Source organism: Neomonachus schauinslandi, chromosome 11 (assembly GCF_002201575.2).
Source record: "Neomonachus schauinslandi chromosome 11, ASM220157v2, whole genome shotgun sequence".
Lineage (NCBI taxonomy): Eukaryota > Metazoa > Chordata > Mammalia > Carnivora > Phocidae > Neomonachus > Neomonachus schauinslandi.
Window position 1 is genome coordinate 2,789,827 of NC_058413.1, and position 15,426 is coordinate 2,805,252.

The 15,426-nt window shown below is 52.0% G+C and overlaps 1 protein-coding gene across 1 annotated transcript in view; it reads right to left on the minus strand.

The window, feature by feature from the left end:
- Window positions 1–11,840: 11,840 nt before the first annotated feature.
- Window positions 11,841–15,426, minus strand: part of LOC123326203 (SH3 and multiple ankyrin repeat domains protein 3-like) — a 38,809-nt gene continuing 35,223 nt past the window's right edge. Inside the window, exons 7-9 of the mRNA XM_044919542.1 lie at window positions 15,058–15,174; window positions 12,094–12,195; window positions 11,841–11,870 (exon numbers count right to left, since the gene is read on the minus strand). Of these exons, the coding sequence (XP_044775477.1) occupies window positions 11,841–11,870; window positions 12,094–12,195; window positions 15,058–15,174 (249 nt within the window). The remainder of the gene's footprint in view (window positions 11,871–12,093; window positions 12,196–15,057; window positions 15,175–15,426) is intronic.

The following is a 15,426-nucleotide window of genomic DNA, read 5'->3' on the forward strand; positions in this document are numbered from 1 at the left end:
GCTCCCTGGCCCCACTCTGCTAGGGGCTCGTCTCCCATCCAAACCAGAGTCCTTTTCCCAGAATCCCTCCTCTCCCCTGGGACTTCTCTGCCTTCTACTCACCTCTCAGGCGAAGCTCTGGAGTTCTAGGGCTCACTGGTACTCACACGTGTCTGAGTGAGGGACGGCCATGGACACAGATGCATCTCCAGCTCTGACCTCCCATCCAGGGGACAGAGCTCACTCTCCCTTGACACCTGCTCAATGAAAACGCAACGTTGACTGGATGGGATACCTGGATACCTGGACCCTCTCTTCCTCTCTCTGACCCCCACGTCTGGTCCCACTGCTGTTCCCTCTCTCAGCTAGTGGTTCGCTTAAAAAAAAAAAACAACAACTTTATTGAGGTGTAATTTACAAGCCATAAAGTTCACTCATGTTAAGGATACCTATTCGGTGATTTTAAGTGAGTTTGCCGAGTTGTGCAGACATCACCCCCATCTGGGTGTGGGATCTTCCATCACCACCTGCCTGCCCCTCATCCTCGCCCATTTCTAGCCCCTGACGACACCCACTAACCTGTGTCCTGTCTCTGTGGTCACCCTATTATGAGCATTCCGTACCATTGGGGTCCTACAGGATGTGGCCTTGCGTGTCTTGCTTCTTTCACTCAGTGGAAGAGTTTTGAGGCTCACCCACCAGTGTTTCTTTCCTTTTATTGGCAAGGAGCACTTCACTGATGGACCATATTTCGTTCATCCATTGGCCAGCGGATGGCCACTTGGGTTGTTTGCACATTTTGGCTGTGAGCCTCTGATTCTGTTGTCCGAGCCAGCACCCTGGGTTCACCCTGAGCATTTCATCTCCCCGGCCCCCTTGCCAGAGTCCACCGCCAGGTCCTGTCCTGCACCATCTGGACCCCTCGGACCTGGGCTCTCCTGTCCTTCTCTGTGACCAGGCTGTGCATACTGCCGTCCCCCAGCTGGACCAGGAGAACCCACACAGTGCCCCAGGCGACTGCTTGCAGTGTAAACACAGTCCCACCGCATCCCGTCAACCTTCCCCAGGAGCTCTTACTGTTCCAAGGATAAAGATCCGATACTGACACGGTGCGCCTCCCCTGCCCTGCTGATCCCGCGTGGGGTGTCCTCAGGGCCCTTGCTTCCCCTGCTCCGCCCCCCCCCCCCGCAAGGCCGTGATTCTGCAGGTGCGCGCTCTGTGGCCGCGTGGCCAGCGTCTCTCCACCAGCGCTCCTGCTCTGTCTTGTGCACCCTTGTGCCCCCGCGGCTGGTGCGTCTCAATGAACAATGTCTCATGAGAGAGTGAATGAAGTCATCTGCACCCTCACCTCCAGTGGTGAGGGGGTGACATCTGAGCAGTTCCCTAGATGATGAGAGGTTAGCGCAGTGAAGACCTTTGTGCAGAACCTCCCGGACACTGGGTCTGCAGGTGCAGCAAGCCTGGGTTGGAAGTGAACTCGGTGTGTCCATGCAGCAGAAGGAGGTGATGGGGCTGAGGCGGGGGCAGTGATCTTGCTGTGGAGAGGTCTGGTGCAGCGCGCATGACCTCGTTAATATTTGAGAAGGGGGATCTCGGCTTCTCTGGGGGTGGGGTCCGCGAGGAAGGAAGGAAGTAGAAGCCGGTGGGAGGCTCCTGCAAGCATCCAGGGTGGTGTGGCTCCTGATGACCGAGTCGATGAGATTGGAGCAGGTGTAGCTCTTGCATGAGTGTGTGCTCTGGCTGTTCGAAGGGTCCTTACTGGTGACTTGTGTTGGCACGTTGTTTTTTTAAGATTTTATGTATTTGTTTGAGAGAGAGAGACGGAGATAGTGAGAAAGAGCAAGTATGGGGAGGGGCAGAGGGAGAAGCAGGCTTCCCCGCTGAGCAGGGAGCCCGATGCAGGGCTCGATCCCAGGACCCCGGGATCATGACCGGAGCCGAAGGCAGACGCTTAACTGACTGAGCCACCCAGGCGCCACTTGCCTCGGCAAGTTCTCAAATGTGATGCCTGCATCTTGATAGTTTCTCAGCACAGGGGGGGAAAAAAGATTTCTTTTAAAAATTGAGATATAGGGGCGCCTGGGTGGCTCAGTCGGTTGGGCGGCTGCCTTCGGCTCGGGTCATGATCCCGGGGTCCCCGGGATCGAGCCCCGCATCGGGCTCCCTGCTCGGTGGGGAGCCTGCCTCTCTCTCTCTCCCTCTGCCTGCCTCTCTGCCTACCTGTTCTCTCTATCTCTCTGTCACATAAATAAATAAAATCTTTAAAAAAAAAATTGAGATATAATTTCCCTTCCATACAATTTGCAAATTAAAAGTGTACAATTCAATGGGTTTTAGTAAATTCAAAGGTGAGTGTGTGCATCACCACAATCTTAGAACATTCTCACCACCCCAGAAGGAAACCCCTGCCCATCAGAGGTCAGCCCCCGGCCCCCTGCCCCCCAGCCCCTGGCAACCACTCACCTGCTTTCTGTCCCTATGGATCTGCCTTCTCTGGACATTCCCTATCAGTGGAATCATGCAGTATGTGGACTGGGAGACAGAGCCATGCTTTCTTTGGTTGACTGCCTCCCCCGAGACCAACAGTTACCACATCGGTGCCTCGAATGCCATCGTTACACGGCCTCACACGTGCCCCAGGAGCCCGGGCAACTCAGACAGGAAAAACTCTTGCATCAGAAAATGTACCAGTCTTTCAGGCTGCCATTTTGTTTCTAGATCTTCCTGTCTCGGAATGTGCTCTTTCCTGCCGGCTTGTTCGCTACCGAAAGGAAACTGGTTTGGGATTTCAGGCTTACTTAGAAAATTACTTGTACGTGACCCTGACTTGAGCACATTTTCTGCCCTGAAAGAAAAGTCAAGAGGATCCAGTGGGCTGGAGGAGGTGATGGTGATAAAGCTCTTCCTTCAAGAACTTCGAGTCCCTGCAGTGTGGCCCAGGGTTGACTCCAGTCCTGCCAGGGAGGCCCCTAAGAGGCTGAGAAGTGCCTTACATCTTGATTTGACGCTGTTTATTTTTTTTAACATTAAGAAAATTAAAAATACAGGACAGGTCAGAATAATATCCTAAATACCAGTGTGTCTATTATGAATAATTGACAGTGTTAGCATCTTGTCACTTGTTTTTTTTAAGGGAGAGCGTGTGCATGAGCAGGGGTGTTGGGGGAGACACAGAGGGAGAGGGAGAGGGAGAATCTTAAGCAGGCTCCGCACCCAGTGCAGAGCCCAACGCAGGGCTCGATCTCACAACCTTTAGATCATGACCTGAGCCAAAATCCAGAGTCAGATGCTTACCCAACAGAACCACCCAGGTGCCCTGCGTTTTGTCACTTTTTAAGACTAGGATTAAAATTTTCCTGCTAAAGTCAGAGTCTCCTTTGTCCTCATGCCCAGCCCCCTCTCCTCAGAGGCAAACACTGTCATGAATTCAGTGTGAATCCCTCTTGTCTCTCACTCTCTGTTTGTATCAGTGATCACTATATAGTGTTGTGTTACGTAAAAAAGAACATAGATACCTGGCATCATACTGGGCATGTCATTCATAACTTTTAACACCTGGTAGTATATATTTTTTTATACATTTTATTTATTTATTTGACAGAGAGAGAGACAGTGAGAGCAGGAACACAAGCAGGGGGAGCGGGAGAGGGAGAAGCAGGCTCCCCGCCGAGCAGGGAGCCCGATGCGGGGCTCGATCCCAGGACCCTGGGATCACGACCTGAGCCGAAGGCAGACGCTTAAGGACTGAGCCACCCAGGCGCCCCCTGGCAGTATATTTTTGAGACTTCTTTTCTTTAATATTATTCATTCACCAGTTATCCATTTATCCTTCTGTTCCTCCTTCCCTCCATCTGTCCACTCATCCATCATTCCTCCATCCATTTAGCCACCCATCCGTCCATCCCTCCCTCCCTCCCTCCATCCATCCATCCACTCATCCATCTATTTGCCCATCCTTCCCTCCCTCCCTCCTTCCCTCCCTCCCTCCCTCTATCCATCCGTCCATCCACCCATCCTCCATCCATTCATCCATCCATCCACTCATCCATCTATCTACCCATCCATCTCTCCATCTCTCAATCTGTCCCTTCCTCCCTCCCTCCCTCCATTCATCGCTTTTGCGATACAGAAGCAGATGCTCTGGATCTTTGATCTCTAGCTTGAGTGACCCTGCTATGTCTTTGTACTGCACATTTGGATCACTTTTTGGGGAGGATGGAAGGCATGGACTCTGGTTTTCCTTGTGGTTTCATTAATTGGTTGCTAAGGCCAAAGAGAGCCCCTCTTGCCTGGCCCCCGACTTCCCTCTGCCTCCATTTTCTCTGTGATGTGGTGATGATAATCAACTTCCTTATCCTTAAATGGAGTGGTTTACACTTCACAGTTTTACTCAGGAAACTAGTGGGTTGTAAGTGGGTTTAAAATACAGGGGAAGGCCTGGGGGGAAGCCTCGATCGTGTTGGTTATTATTCATCTCACATGGCTGATGGCTGAAGGCTGAGAGGGGCTTTATTTTCATTTGCATCATTAAAAAAACAAAAAACCCCTAAAAACCCTGTTTAACCAGCATCAGTTTTGTGTGTTGTAAGGATTCCGCACTGCATCTCCTGTTGGGTATTAGATTAATGTTTTATATATGAGAGAGGCCGGCCTGGCTTGCTTGGTCTCCGTAGCCCGTGTGACAAATGTCTGAGTTGCTGTGCCCTTCTGATTAAGCCTCAACTTAATACCTACTTAAATCTCTCTGAGAAAATAACATTTGGGGAGGTGGCTTTGGTCTGGAATTATTATACATTCTGTAAAAAAAGATTTGTAAATCTCGCATTGTGTTAAGAACATTGCGGCTCAAAGGCCACACTGGTGAGAAGCAGATCTCTACTCCTTCCCTGGTGTCCCAGGCTGATAAGAATTACCCAGAAGGTGGCACTGCCAAGGCCCGAACTATCAATATTTAATTTTCTGTGTTAAACCCAAGGATGCAGTGCTTCTTTTCCGGCACCTTCTGTGGTCGGATCTCTGTGACTCCTCCTCTTGGGTCTGACTCCTGCCCGCTCAGTTTTGACCTTTGTCTTCACACACTTCCTCGCTAGATGGATGGGGGGTCGTACCCCACAGTGTCCATGCTGCATCTACCACCAGCCCCCTGCCTGTCTCCCGTCCACTTCTCGGCCCCTGCCTGCTGACCCATGGCTCTGTGTGCGCTGGTGGGACCCAGGGATCTGCAGCCCCGCCTCTCACAGCTGTGTGAGTCTGGGAGCCCTTCTGAGCTTTCTTTGTTCCTCTTTGGGCTCAGGAGCGCTAATCCTAACCCCCAGGAGCACATGAGATGTGTTGGGGGTCAGGACCACATGATCCCTCTCCCCACCCCCCTCAAATGTCCTTTCCTCCACTCTACTTCCGGAGGACTCCCCCACCGACAACGTCTAGCCAAAGAGGAGAATTAACTCGCCTCCAAGGAGGGCACGAGTCACTGATGGATTCTGAGCCAGTGCCTCTGTGTCCTGTCCCCTTGACAATGGCGAAGACTGCCAGTTAGCCCCTTAAAAACGAGCCACCACATGTGGTTTTCCCACCACTTCAACAGAGCATCAGGTGGTGATGAGGCTCTTACTTTCAAACTCTTCAAGAGTTTGAAAACTCTTACTCTGATTGGAAATACGAGTCCACAGCCACTTTATCCTTCATTAGTGCTTAAATGTCCACAATCACCAACGTGGCCCCTGGACTTCAGCATCCTCAGATCAGGCTGTCCTTCTCAGTCAAGGTCACCTAGCATTTCCTCTTCCCTAGAAATCCCTTGTTTTAAGCTTCATGTGTTAGCTGGGAGAACGTTTCCCTGTTTGCTGCCCCAGGTTCCAGCCTGAGAGGTCCTTGTCCACAGCAAAAAGCATCATTTCCTTTGGACGCTTACATTTGGAACCTACCCAGTCCCGGTTTGGGTTGCCTTGGTGTTGGCTACTTTTCGGAGGTATGCAAACCTGCAGATTGTATGCAAACAGTTGTTAAAGGCCCAAACATGCCTGAATTCACCTTAAAATGGCTCCTGGCACATTCTGTTTATGATGGCTCTTTTAAAACGCATCATAAAAGGAGTGATAATAACATAAAGTATGACCCGGAGGAAGCTTTACATGTGAAACGCAGTCCTCTGCAATGAATGATGTGCTCAGAAGCTTGGGTTTCTTTTCAAACATCCTGAGTTCTTGCTGAATGCTGCTGGGATATTTATTCTCCCTGGGGTCTATATCTCCAGCTCTGGGTCCTGGAGCTGGTCCACGGTGATGCAGGGAGTGTCCCCTTGGCACCACTACCCCCAAATGCCTCGGCAGCTCTCCCTCTGATTGTTTTTTAACTTTTTCTGGGTGGAAGTCAAAGATTGAAGTGGATTGAAGTCTCATCTGGGGAATGTGAGCGAGCAGATGTGTTGGAGATGGTAGGCCGAATGTTTCTGTGCAGTGCAGCCTTGCGTTGTTGATGGTTCTCTCCTTGGCCTCTGACCGTGCACTGTAACAATGCATATGTTATGCACTATGATATTTACCATTCTTTCAAGCTTTGTCTAGACGCTCCCGGACCCTTGTAAGGTCTCACAGAATGACCACTGCCATCACCCCCATTGTACAGGACCCAGAACAGATCTGGAGAGCAGTTTAGTCTCTTCCATAAAATTCTCTTGTCCTATTGTTGCAAATCAAAAACAGTCTTGTCCAGCTTCTGCCTCCTTCTGCCCTCGTAGGCCGACCACTTGGGCATTGGTGGGCACACGACCCCAGAGCACAAAGTTTTTGATCTTCTGTGGATCATGTGAGTTAGTTGACAACACAGATGTGGCCCACCCAGAGCATGTGGTGCTTAGTGTGAGGCAGAGACTGGGCCATGCACTAGAAGGCCATGCCTTCTAACCCCTAGCACCTCAGGATGTGAGTATATTTGGAGGTGGGGGTCTTTAAAGAGATGATTAAGGTAAAATGAGGTTGCTCAGGTGGGACCTTATCCAGTAGGAATGGTATCTTTTTTTTTTTTAAGACTTTTATTTTTTGAGAGAGCGAGAGAGAGAGAAAGAGAAAGCACGAGTAGGTGGAAGGGCAGAGGGAGAAGCAGACTCCCTGACCTAGCAGAGAGCCCGATGTGGGACCCCAGCCAAAGGCAGACATTTAACCAACTGAGCCACCCAGGTGCCCCAGGAATGGTGTCTTAAAAGGAGATCAGGACACAGACACACACAGAGGCCTGACCCCGTGAGGACACAGGGAAAGGACAGCCTTCTACACACCAAGGAGAGAGGCCTCAGGAGGACCCAGCTCTGCCCATGGATGCATCTTGGACTTCCAGCCTCCAGGACTGGGAGACAATGAATGCCTGTGTTTTAAGCCCCCATCTGTGCTGTTTTGTTAAGACAGCCCTAGAAAATGGATATGCACGGTGTACATGGCAGACCCACACTGGGTGTCTGCCTCCACCTGTCTCCAAGGCCAGTGTTCTTTCCCTTGTGTCCTGGTATTCTCGGTTGTTAGCCTCACATCTTGCAGAAAGGCTACAACTCATTGACCAAGCTGGAGAGTAGGCTTCTCTCGCTGTCTTCCTTTTTGATTTGAGTTTGGCCATGAGCTTTACCAGTGGAGGGTGGAGTTTCATACGGGTAAACCACCCAGCCGACCAGAGCTGTGCCGCTGACAACTCTGCCCATGAGAACATGGGCACAGTCTGCCCTCTCTGGATCTTTGCTGTATTCTAACAAGGTACCATATTCACAGTGCCCTGGGTGCAAAGTAAGCCCTCAGTCATGGCAGCTCCCACCATCCTCATTGTGGTCCAGACCAGACCCTACTTCATGTTGGATTATGTCGCCTGGGAGCGTTCTTTTTCCAGAACGTTGTGTTCAGTCCAGTTCTGTCAGTATGTATGGAGCTTCAGGTGTGGCTGTGCCAAGAAATAGACACACACACACTCTTGTTCTCATGTTGCAGCTCGTAGTGTGGAGTAGGGAGGACTGCTAATCAGCTGGGTGTTGGGGTGGGGCCACGTGCATGGGGTGGGGCGGACATCTTGGAGGAAGATGTGCATAGTTTCCCTGTGCTTGAATATGCCTCCCTGTAGGCGGTCGGCCTCTGTGGGCTGAGAAAACCTGAAGAGAGCTGGAGCTGGCTGAATGAACCCTAGGATCTTCCTGGGCAGATCCTTAAACCAAGGCTGATGTTGGTCACAGAGGCTGCTCTCACTGTTGGATTTTACAGATCCCCCCCACCCCACCTCCATGAATGCACTGCTCGTCAGGAGCTAAGGGAGAAGCCACTCTGATTGGGGTCTTGGAGGTGTCATTACATCCACTTGCAAGTTTTCTATATCTTAAGCCACGCAGCTCAGCCCAGACACTTGGGGAGGTTTTTTCAGGTGGATCTGGATGTCACGGCATTCGAGGTGTTGCACCAGGAGATGAAAGAGTGATGGTTACTGAAATGTCATAAGGCAAAGTACATGCTGGTCTGTCCCTCACGGCAAGATGGAGAGGCCGTGACCCACCGGCCGGACAGGAGGGAGCGGAGTCAGCCGACCCACAGGCCGGACAGGAGGGAGCGGGGTCAGCCGACCCACAGGCCGGACAAGAGGGAGCGGGGTCAGCCGACCCACAGGCTGGACAGGAGGGAGCGGGGCCAGCCAACCCACAGGTTGGACAGGAGGGAGCGGGGCCAGCCGATTGGCTTGGATTGTGCTCCATGGGCAGTCAGACCAGCTCCCTGGGTTCAGTTTAGGACACTCAGTGGTGAGCTCCACCTGGCAGGAGGCCAGAATGGGTCACTCCTGGGCCCGGCTGGGAAGAGTGAGTGTGATTCCAGCCGGCAGGTGAGGAGGGGAGGGGACGGTTGCTGGAGGCACAAGTGCACAAGGACATACCCAGCCTGGCGTGCCGGAGAATTGCTGAGAGTGGTCTGGCATTGCTGGAATGTGGATGTGTGTGTGTTTCTGTGTGTGTGTGCTTTGTGTGTGTGTGTGTGCAGGGGCATATGTGTATGGGGTTGGGGCAAGGGCAGAGGGGGGCATTGATAGGCAGGACATGTCCTGACAAGGAGGTGGGGTCCAGACCAGAGTCATTCCTTCCCTGTGTCCCTTGGGGGGGAGGTGCAGGCCCGGAGCCCCCAGGCATGTGGAGTGATTGAATCACAAGGGGACACAGGTGACGGGACTGGGGTGAAGTTGCATGGTTCTGAGAGGCATGCAGGTGAGCTCTGTGCAGGAGCTGCTGGAGTAACCCAGGTGAGAAAGGATGGGGGCCTGCTGGGCAGTGGTGGGGGCACAGATGGGGACTCAAGCATTCAAGGCCATAGATTAACCTAGGCTGATCTAGAAGGTGCAGACCAGAGAGGAGTCAGGAGCATCTCCTGGGTTTCTGGAATAGGAGGTGGTCCCACCGTTGAGATTCAGAAGGAGGGTGAGGATAGAAAGAGTGGGGGAATAGGGCAGAGGTAGAGGTGTGGCTGGGGGTCAGTTTGGGGGGGGTCGGGTTGTTAGATTGGGTGTCAGCAACAGTGGACACTTGAGTGACTGATTTGTCCGTTGGTGTCTAATTCCCCGTGTGTTTACCTGACCTGTGTGCTTAGGTTCACAGTCGGCATGTTCCTTTGTATTAAATGCCCTGTTAGAGTAACCATTCCACCATTGTCAGGCTGAGGAACTGGCTCCAAGTTTTATGTCAGTCGTGAATTCATACTGGGTAAAAATCTTTGTTGCTCTTCCGAGGGCCCTCAAAGCCCGGCCATAGGTGGAAGACCATAGCTCTCCTCTGCTTTTTCCAGAGACGCAGCCATGGTTTACGTCCGTGGCGCCATGCACTGCGCCATCACCGTTACGTGGCGCCATGCACCTGCCGGCCCAGCGCTTTGTCACTTTGTCTATTTTTCTAAAAGCTACCTCAGAAGCTAGATTTTACTTCTTTGAAAACAATTATTTAGAATCTCCCAAATTTTGTCCTTTTGTTATGGAGATTAAACTGTTTCTCCCTTGTAGCTGTCAGTGTTCAGCATTGGGGCAAATTAACAGGTAATTGGAAACTTGGAACAAAGGCAGTGTCTCCCTGATTCACAAGAGAGCCGAACGTAAGTTCTCAGTGACTGTCAAGTATCTTATAATCTGAGGGTGGCCAGGTGTGTATGGAGAGGAAGTAATGCATCAGTTAAATCATGAGGACTCAGGAGCTGGGCAGACTCGACTTGGGTTCGCCCTGAATCTGCAACACTTTCCAGACATGTGGCTTTGGGGTAGTTTCGTGAGAATCTGAGGCTCTGCTTCCCCATCTGGGAATAATGATAATAATGATTGTTTTTATATTAATAGTAATAGTCATATTTGTTAAATGTAAATATATATTACATGCATTGTATTCATTACATATAAATACATAATTATGCAATTATAATTATATATACAGCAACAGTAATAATGACAATACTGTTCATTCATGGTTGTGGTGAAGGTAAATACAGTTAGTATAGTTCTTGGCATATTAGGATTCAGTAAACATTAACCACAGCTGAATCACCATCACCATCACCACCACCATCATCACCATCATCACCACCATCATCATAACCAGCAGCATCATCACCACCATCATCATTATCACCATCATCACCAACACCAGCAGCACCATCACCATCACCATCATCACCATCACCACCACCATCATCACCAACATCAGCACCATCATCACCATCACCACCATCATCACCAACATCAGCACCAACATCACCACCATCATCATTATCACCATCATCATCATCACCATCAGCACCATCAGCACCATCAGCAGCAGCAGCAGCACCATCACCAGCATCACCATCATCACCAACATCAGCACCATCATCACCACCATCATCATCACCACCATCATCATCACCATCACCACCATCATCATCACTATCACCATCTTCACCATCATCACCACCATCATCATAACCAGCAGCATCATCACCATCATCACCATCACCATCATCATCATCACCATCAGCACCATCAGCAGCAGCAGCAGCAGCACCATCACCATCACCACCACCATCATCACCATCAGCACCATCATCACCATCACCATCAGCATCATCATCACCACCATCATCATCACCATCACCATCATCACCAACATCAGCACCATCATCACCATCATCACCACCATCATCATAACCAGCAGCATCATCACCACCATCATCATTATCACCATCATCACCAACACCAGCAGCACCATCACCACCACCATCACCATCACCACCATTACAGCTACCATTTACCAAGCATCCACTGTGTGGCAGACATACCATATGTTTGTTTTCTATTTTAAGTCTCTTAGCAACTCTGGCAGTTAGGTAGAATTATCCTTACTTTACAGATGGGAGAATTCATTGCCCAAGAGAGACAGGAGTTTGCCCCAGACAACACAGCAAGGTCATGGTCTAGGCCACGTGGAGCCCAGACTGCCACGCCTCCTTGCACTGCAACTCCACCTCATTGTGGCTGCTTCCAGTTCCTTTCCTTGAATCCTATTCTGACTTTCCCACACGGTGTCCCCACCCCTGGAGCAGTCTACTTCTCAACATGATTTCCTGGAGTGCTCTGTATGTGCGCCCTCCGACACCTTTTCTGCTGAAAGTTGCAAAGCGGTTCCTCTAGTCGGCACTGAGCCTGGCCTGATGCCGCCACGTGATGCCCACATGTGTAGAACAGAGAAGCGCAACACATTGGTGACATGGGAGGACAGGGCTCTGGTTAGGGACAATGTGCGGTACATGCTGGACGTGGAGAGGACAGGGCTCCCTGTGGTCTAGACCATGACCTTGCTGGGGTTTTGACCATGCTGCAGAGGAGGGACACACAGCCTAGAGCAGCAGCAGGCTGATCTTGGGACCCTGGAGAGAGGGGACAGCTCTCACACGCCTACCCGGGCTCACTGGCGCACTGGGAGTAAGTCGCTCAGCCTTGGAGCGGGGAGTCTGTCTACACGTGTGTCTGGGGAGGGTACAGATGCAGTCTTCCCCACTCAGGCTGGGCAAAGTATGGCACCCAGCCTAACTCAGCTTGCTGCCTGTTTTACAAATAAAGTTTGATCGGCACACAGCCACACTCACTCACCTCGGTGTTGTCTGTGGCTGAGTTCATGCCGCAGCGGCAGAGTGGGATGGCTGTGACCAAGCCCACGTGGCCCACAAAGCCAAAAATATCTACTAAGTGGCCCTTTACAGGAAATGTTTGCTCCTAAAAGAAAATACCTAAGAGAAAAAAAGTACTCCTCAGGCACATGGGGGAGGGTCTTCCTGAAGCCATCGGCCGAGGGCTGGGGACAGATGGGGGACAGGCAGCACCATGCCAGTCACACCAGGCCCCTTCAACAAGTCAGAATGAGGACTACCAGACTGCTTGAACCTTCCCTAACAAAATACCACCGACACTCTCAAAGACCGTCTTGTCCTCAATTATTTCAAGCGACAGAAAACATTTCTTCCTGTTTTTCTTTTCTCATTCATGATAAATTATGCTTGAAATCTACTGGGGAAAATTAAGGAACGCTTTTCCCCTCTAAGGCAACAATTGAGAAGCACATGTAGGCACAGATGTTTTACCCACCAAAGCCAAGTCTCATGATGTGCGTTTTCTGAACGCGGCCCAGCTAGGTACCTCCATGCTCACAAAGCCACCCCGACGTCCAAAAACACCGTGCAGCACCGACTGCCCGCGCTGCACGCAAATCCCACCGATTTGCTCGCATTAAGGAGGAAGCTCTGCTGAAACACGCCCCCAGCTCCCTCTGGCTGAGCTGCTCTGCCGTGCCAGCCACGGAAGAGACCCTAAAAGATGGCAATCTATACCTCTGAGAAGCTGGGTCCAAGGGGGACAGGGTGCTAGCAGGGAAAACAGGCAAGGCATAAAAATGGCAGTTCATTCTGGTTATCTTGCAAAGGGCTGCAGAGCAAACTACAGCTAATGCTCTCAGGGGCTCATTAAGAGAAGGCTTGACTAAGGGTGGGATATCTGAGTTGGGTCTTGAAGGATGCATAGGAGTTTTCTACGGCAAAGAATCTAGGAGGGTTTCATAGCTGGAAGTAAAGTGGTTGGAGGGGTCTGGTCTTGGAAGGGCCAGGGAAAGGACTTAGGTGTAGACAAAGGCTGAAGATTTCACCCAAAAAGATGGCTTCGTTCTGGGAAGATGATGCCGATGGCAGAGAAGACAAGCAAAGGGCACACAGCTTAGAGGCCCCCGAAAGATCTCCTGTCTGTTCCTCCAGTTGGTGGAGACCCCCACATTCTGCTCAGCTGTTTAGTATAGTGTCCAGACCCCACCATCCTCCAGACTCAACGTTCCTTGAAATCAGAGAGACATGAAGAAAAGAAAGTTGGAGCAGAGAACACCTTCGATACTGGCATCCAGGAGTTATCTTGACCTTGAGCCTCAAGGACACTGACCCTCCTTCCCCACGCCTCCGCCCTGCCCCAAGCAGGTCCTGCAACCCACGGCCTCCTGGGAGCCCCAGGCCCTTCCCACGGCCTCCACGAGCCTCTCCACCATCTTCAGCCCCACCACTGTGCCTCTCGGCGGGACCAGCAGGGTGCTCACACGGTCCAGGGTGCTGCTCCCTCGCCATTTGGGATTCATGCTCCTAGAGGCCAGGGATCATGTCCTACCCCTCAGGGCATACCAAACTAGCTCATCTCCAGCTTCCCTTAGTTTCTGGTCTAACACCGAAGAGTACGTGCTTCTTTTTATTCATGCTGGGGTTCCACTTGTAGGTACAGTCCCCCTCCCGAAGAGGAAAGCAGGGTCTTGAAGAGATACTCGTACACCCACGTTCATGGCAGTATTATTCACAACAGCCAAGAGGCGGAAGCACCCATGTGTCCATCAAGGGATGAATGGATAAACAAAATGTGGTCCATCCGCATAATGAAATATTATTGAGCCATAAGAAAGGACATTCGACACATGCGACGCATGGAGGGACCTTGAGGACATTACGCTCAGTGAAATAAACCAGGCATATAAGGACAAATGCTGCAGGAACCCACTCAGATGCAGTCCCCAGAGGAGTCAGATTCGTGGAGACAGAAGGTAGATGGTGGGCGCCAGGGGCTGCGAGGGGGACGGGGTGCTTCTCGGGACACAGTTTCCGTTGGGAAGATGGAAAGTCCTAGAAGGATAGCGCTGCTGGTTGCACAGTGATATGAATGTGCTTAATGCCACTGAACTACATTGTAAAAGTGGTTAAAATCTAAATGATTTTGTCATGCACATGTTACCACAGCTAAAGAGAAAAAGCCCATTGGGAGCGTGTTTGCACACACAGTGGTGGTAATTCGCCTTTGTTACATGCTGGTCTGGTGCAAGTTTGGTGGGGTGCCAGACCGACCTCGGGAGCCTGGTCAGCCACGTCCCTGCCCCTCTGCCCCACACGTCCCAGCAGACGGCCACCCCGGGGTGGGCAGAGTTTGCACCTTCAGCTGGGGAGGATGGAAACGAGAGGATCCCGGCTCCCCAGCTCGCTTCTGGAAGTGGACAGTGTGGCAGTGAGGCCTGGGAGGGGAGCAGACCAGGGTTTCCAGCCCAGCTCCAGCTCTGGGACCGCTCCTTTCTCTTCCCCGCAACTCGGCTTCCTCTTTGCTATGACGGGGTAACCCATTCTCAAAGCAGCAGCTGCTAAGGGCTGGAGGATTCCCCCCAGCTTCCTCCCTGAAGCCCATACCCCCAAGGCGAGCGATTTTGGAAATGGACCTTGAGGAGGGGTTGAGGGTCCAGTGAGGTCCTGAGCTGACAGGACAGTGCCCTTGTCAGAAGAGACCACAGAGTGCTCTTGCTCACTCCCCACCGTGTGAGGACACAGAAGGCGCCATCTGCAGCCAGCAAAGAGCTCTCACTGGGAAGGGAACGTGCCCGCACCCTGATCGCGGACCTCCAGCCTCCAGGACCATCTGTGGGGCTCTGTTAGGGCACCTCTGTTGAGCCAGACAGCACCCTGCAGGGTGCTCAGCCCGGCCCCAGCCCCGGCACCCACACGGCCGGACAGGGTGTTGGGGGAGTGCACCCACCAGTGTGCCCGCACTGACCTGGTTATAGAGGGCGCAGATGTGCAGGGCTGTGTTCCCCGAGGCGTTCTGGGCCGCCATGTCGGCCCCATAGAAGAGCAGGTGCTCCAGATGCTGCACGTGGCCGTATTTGCAGGCCTGTAATGAGAGTCCGCGCTGTCAATGGGAAACCCACACACCAGACTCCAAGTTCGACATGTGCCCGGCCGACCCCAGCCCACCCCCCATGTGGGACCAGGACCCCAAATGCAGGGCCACCCACAGCGTCCTGAGCCTCAGGGGGGCCATCAGACCCCTGGCTGGGATCAGGGTGGGGGAGCTCATCACAGGACCAAGGACTTACGCTGGGCTCCTGGACAGCAAGTCTGCAAAGGGCCCCAATGCTCCTTT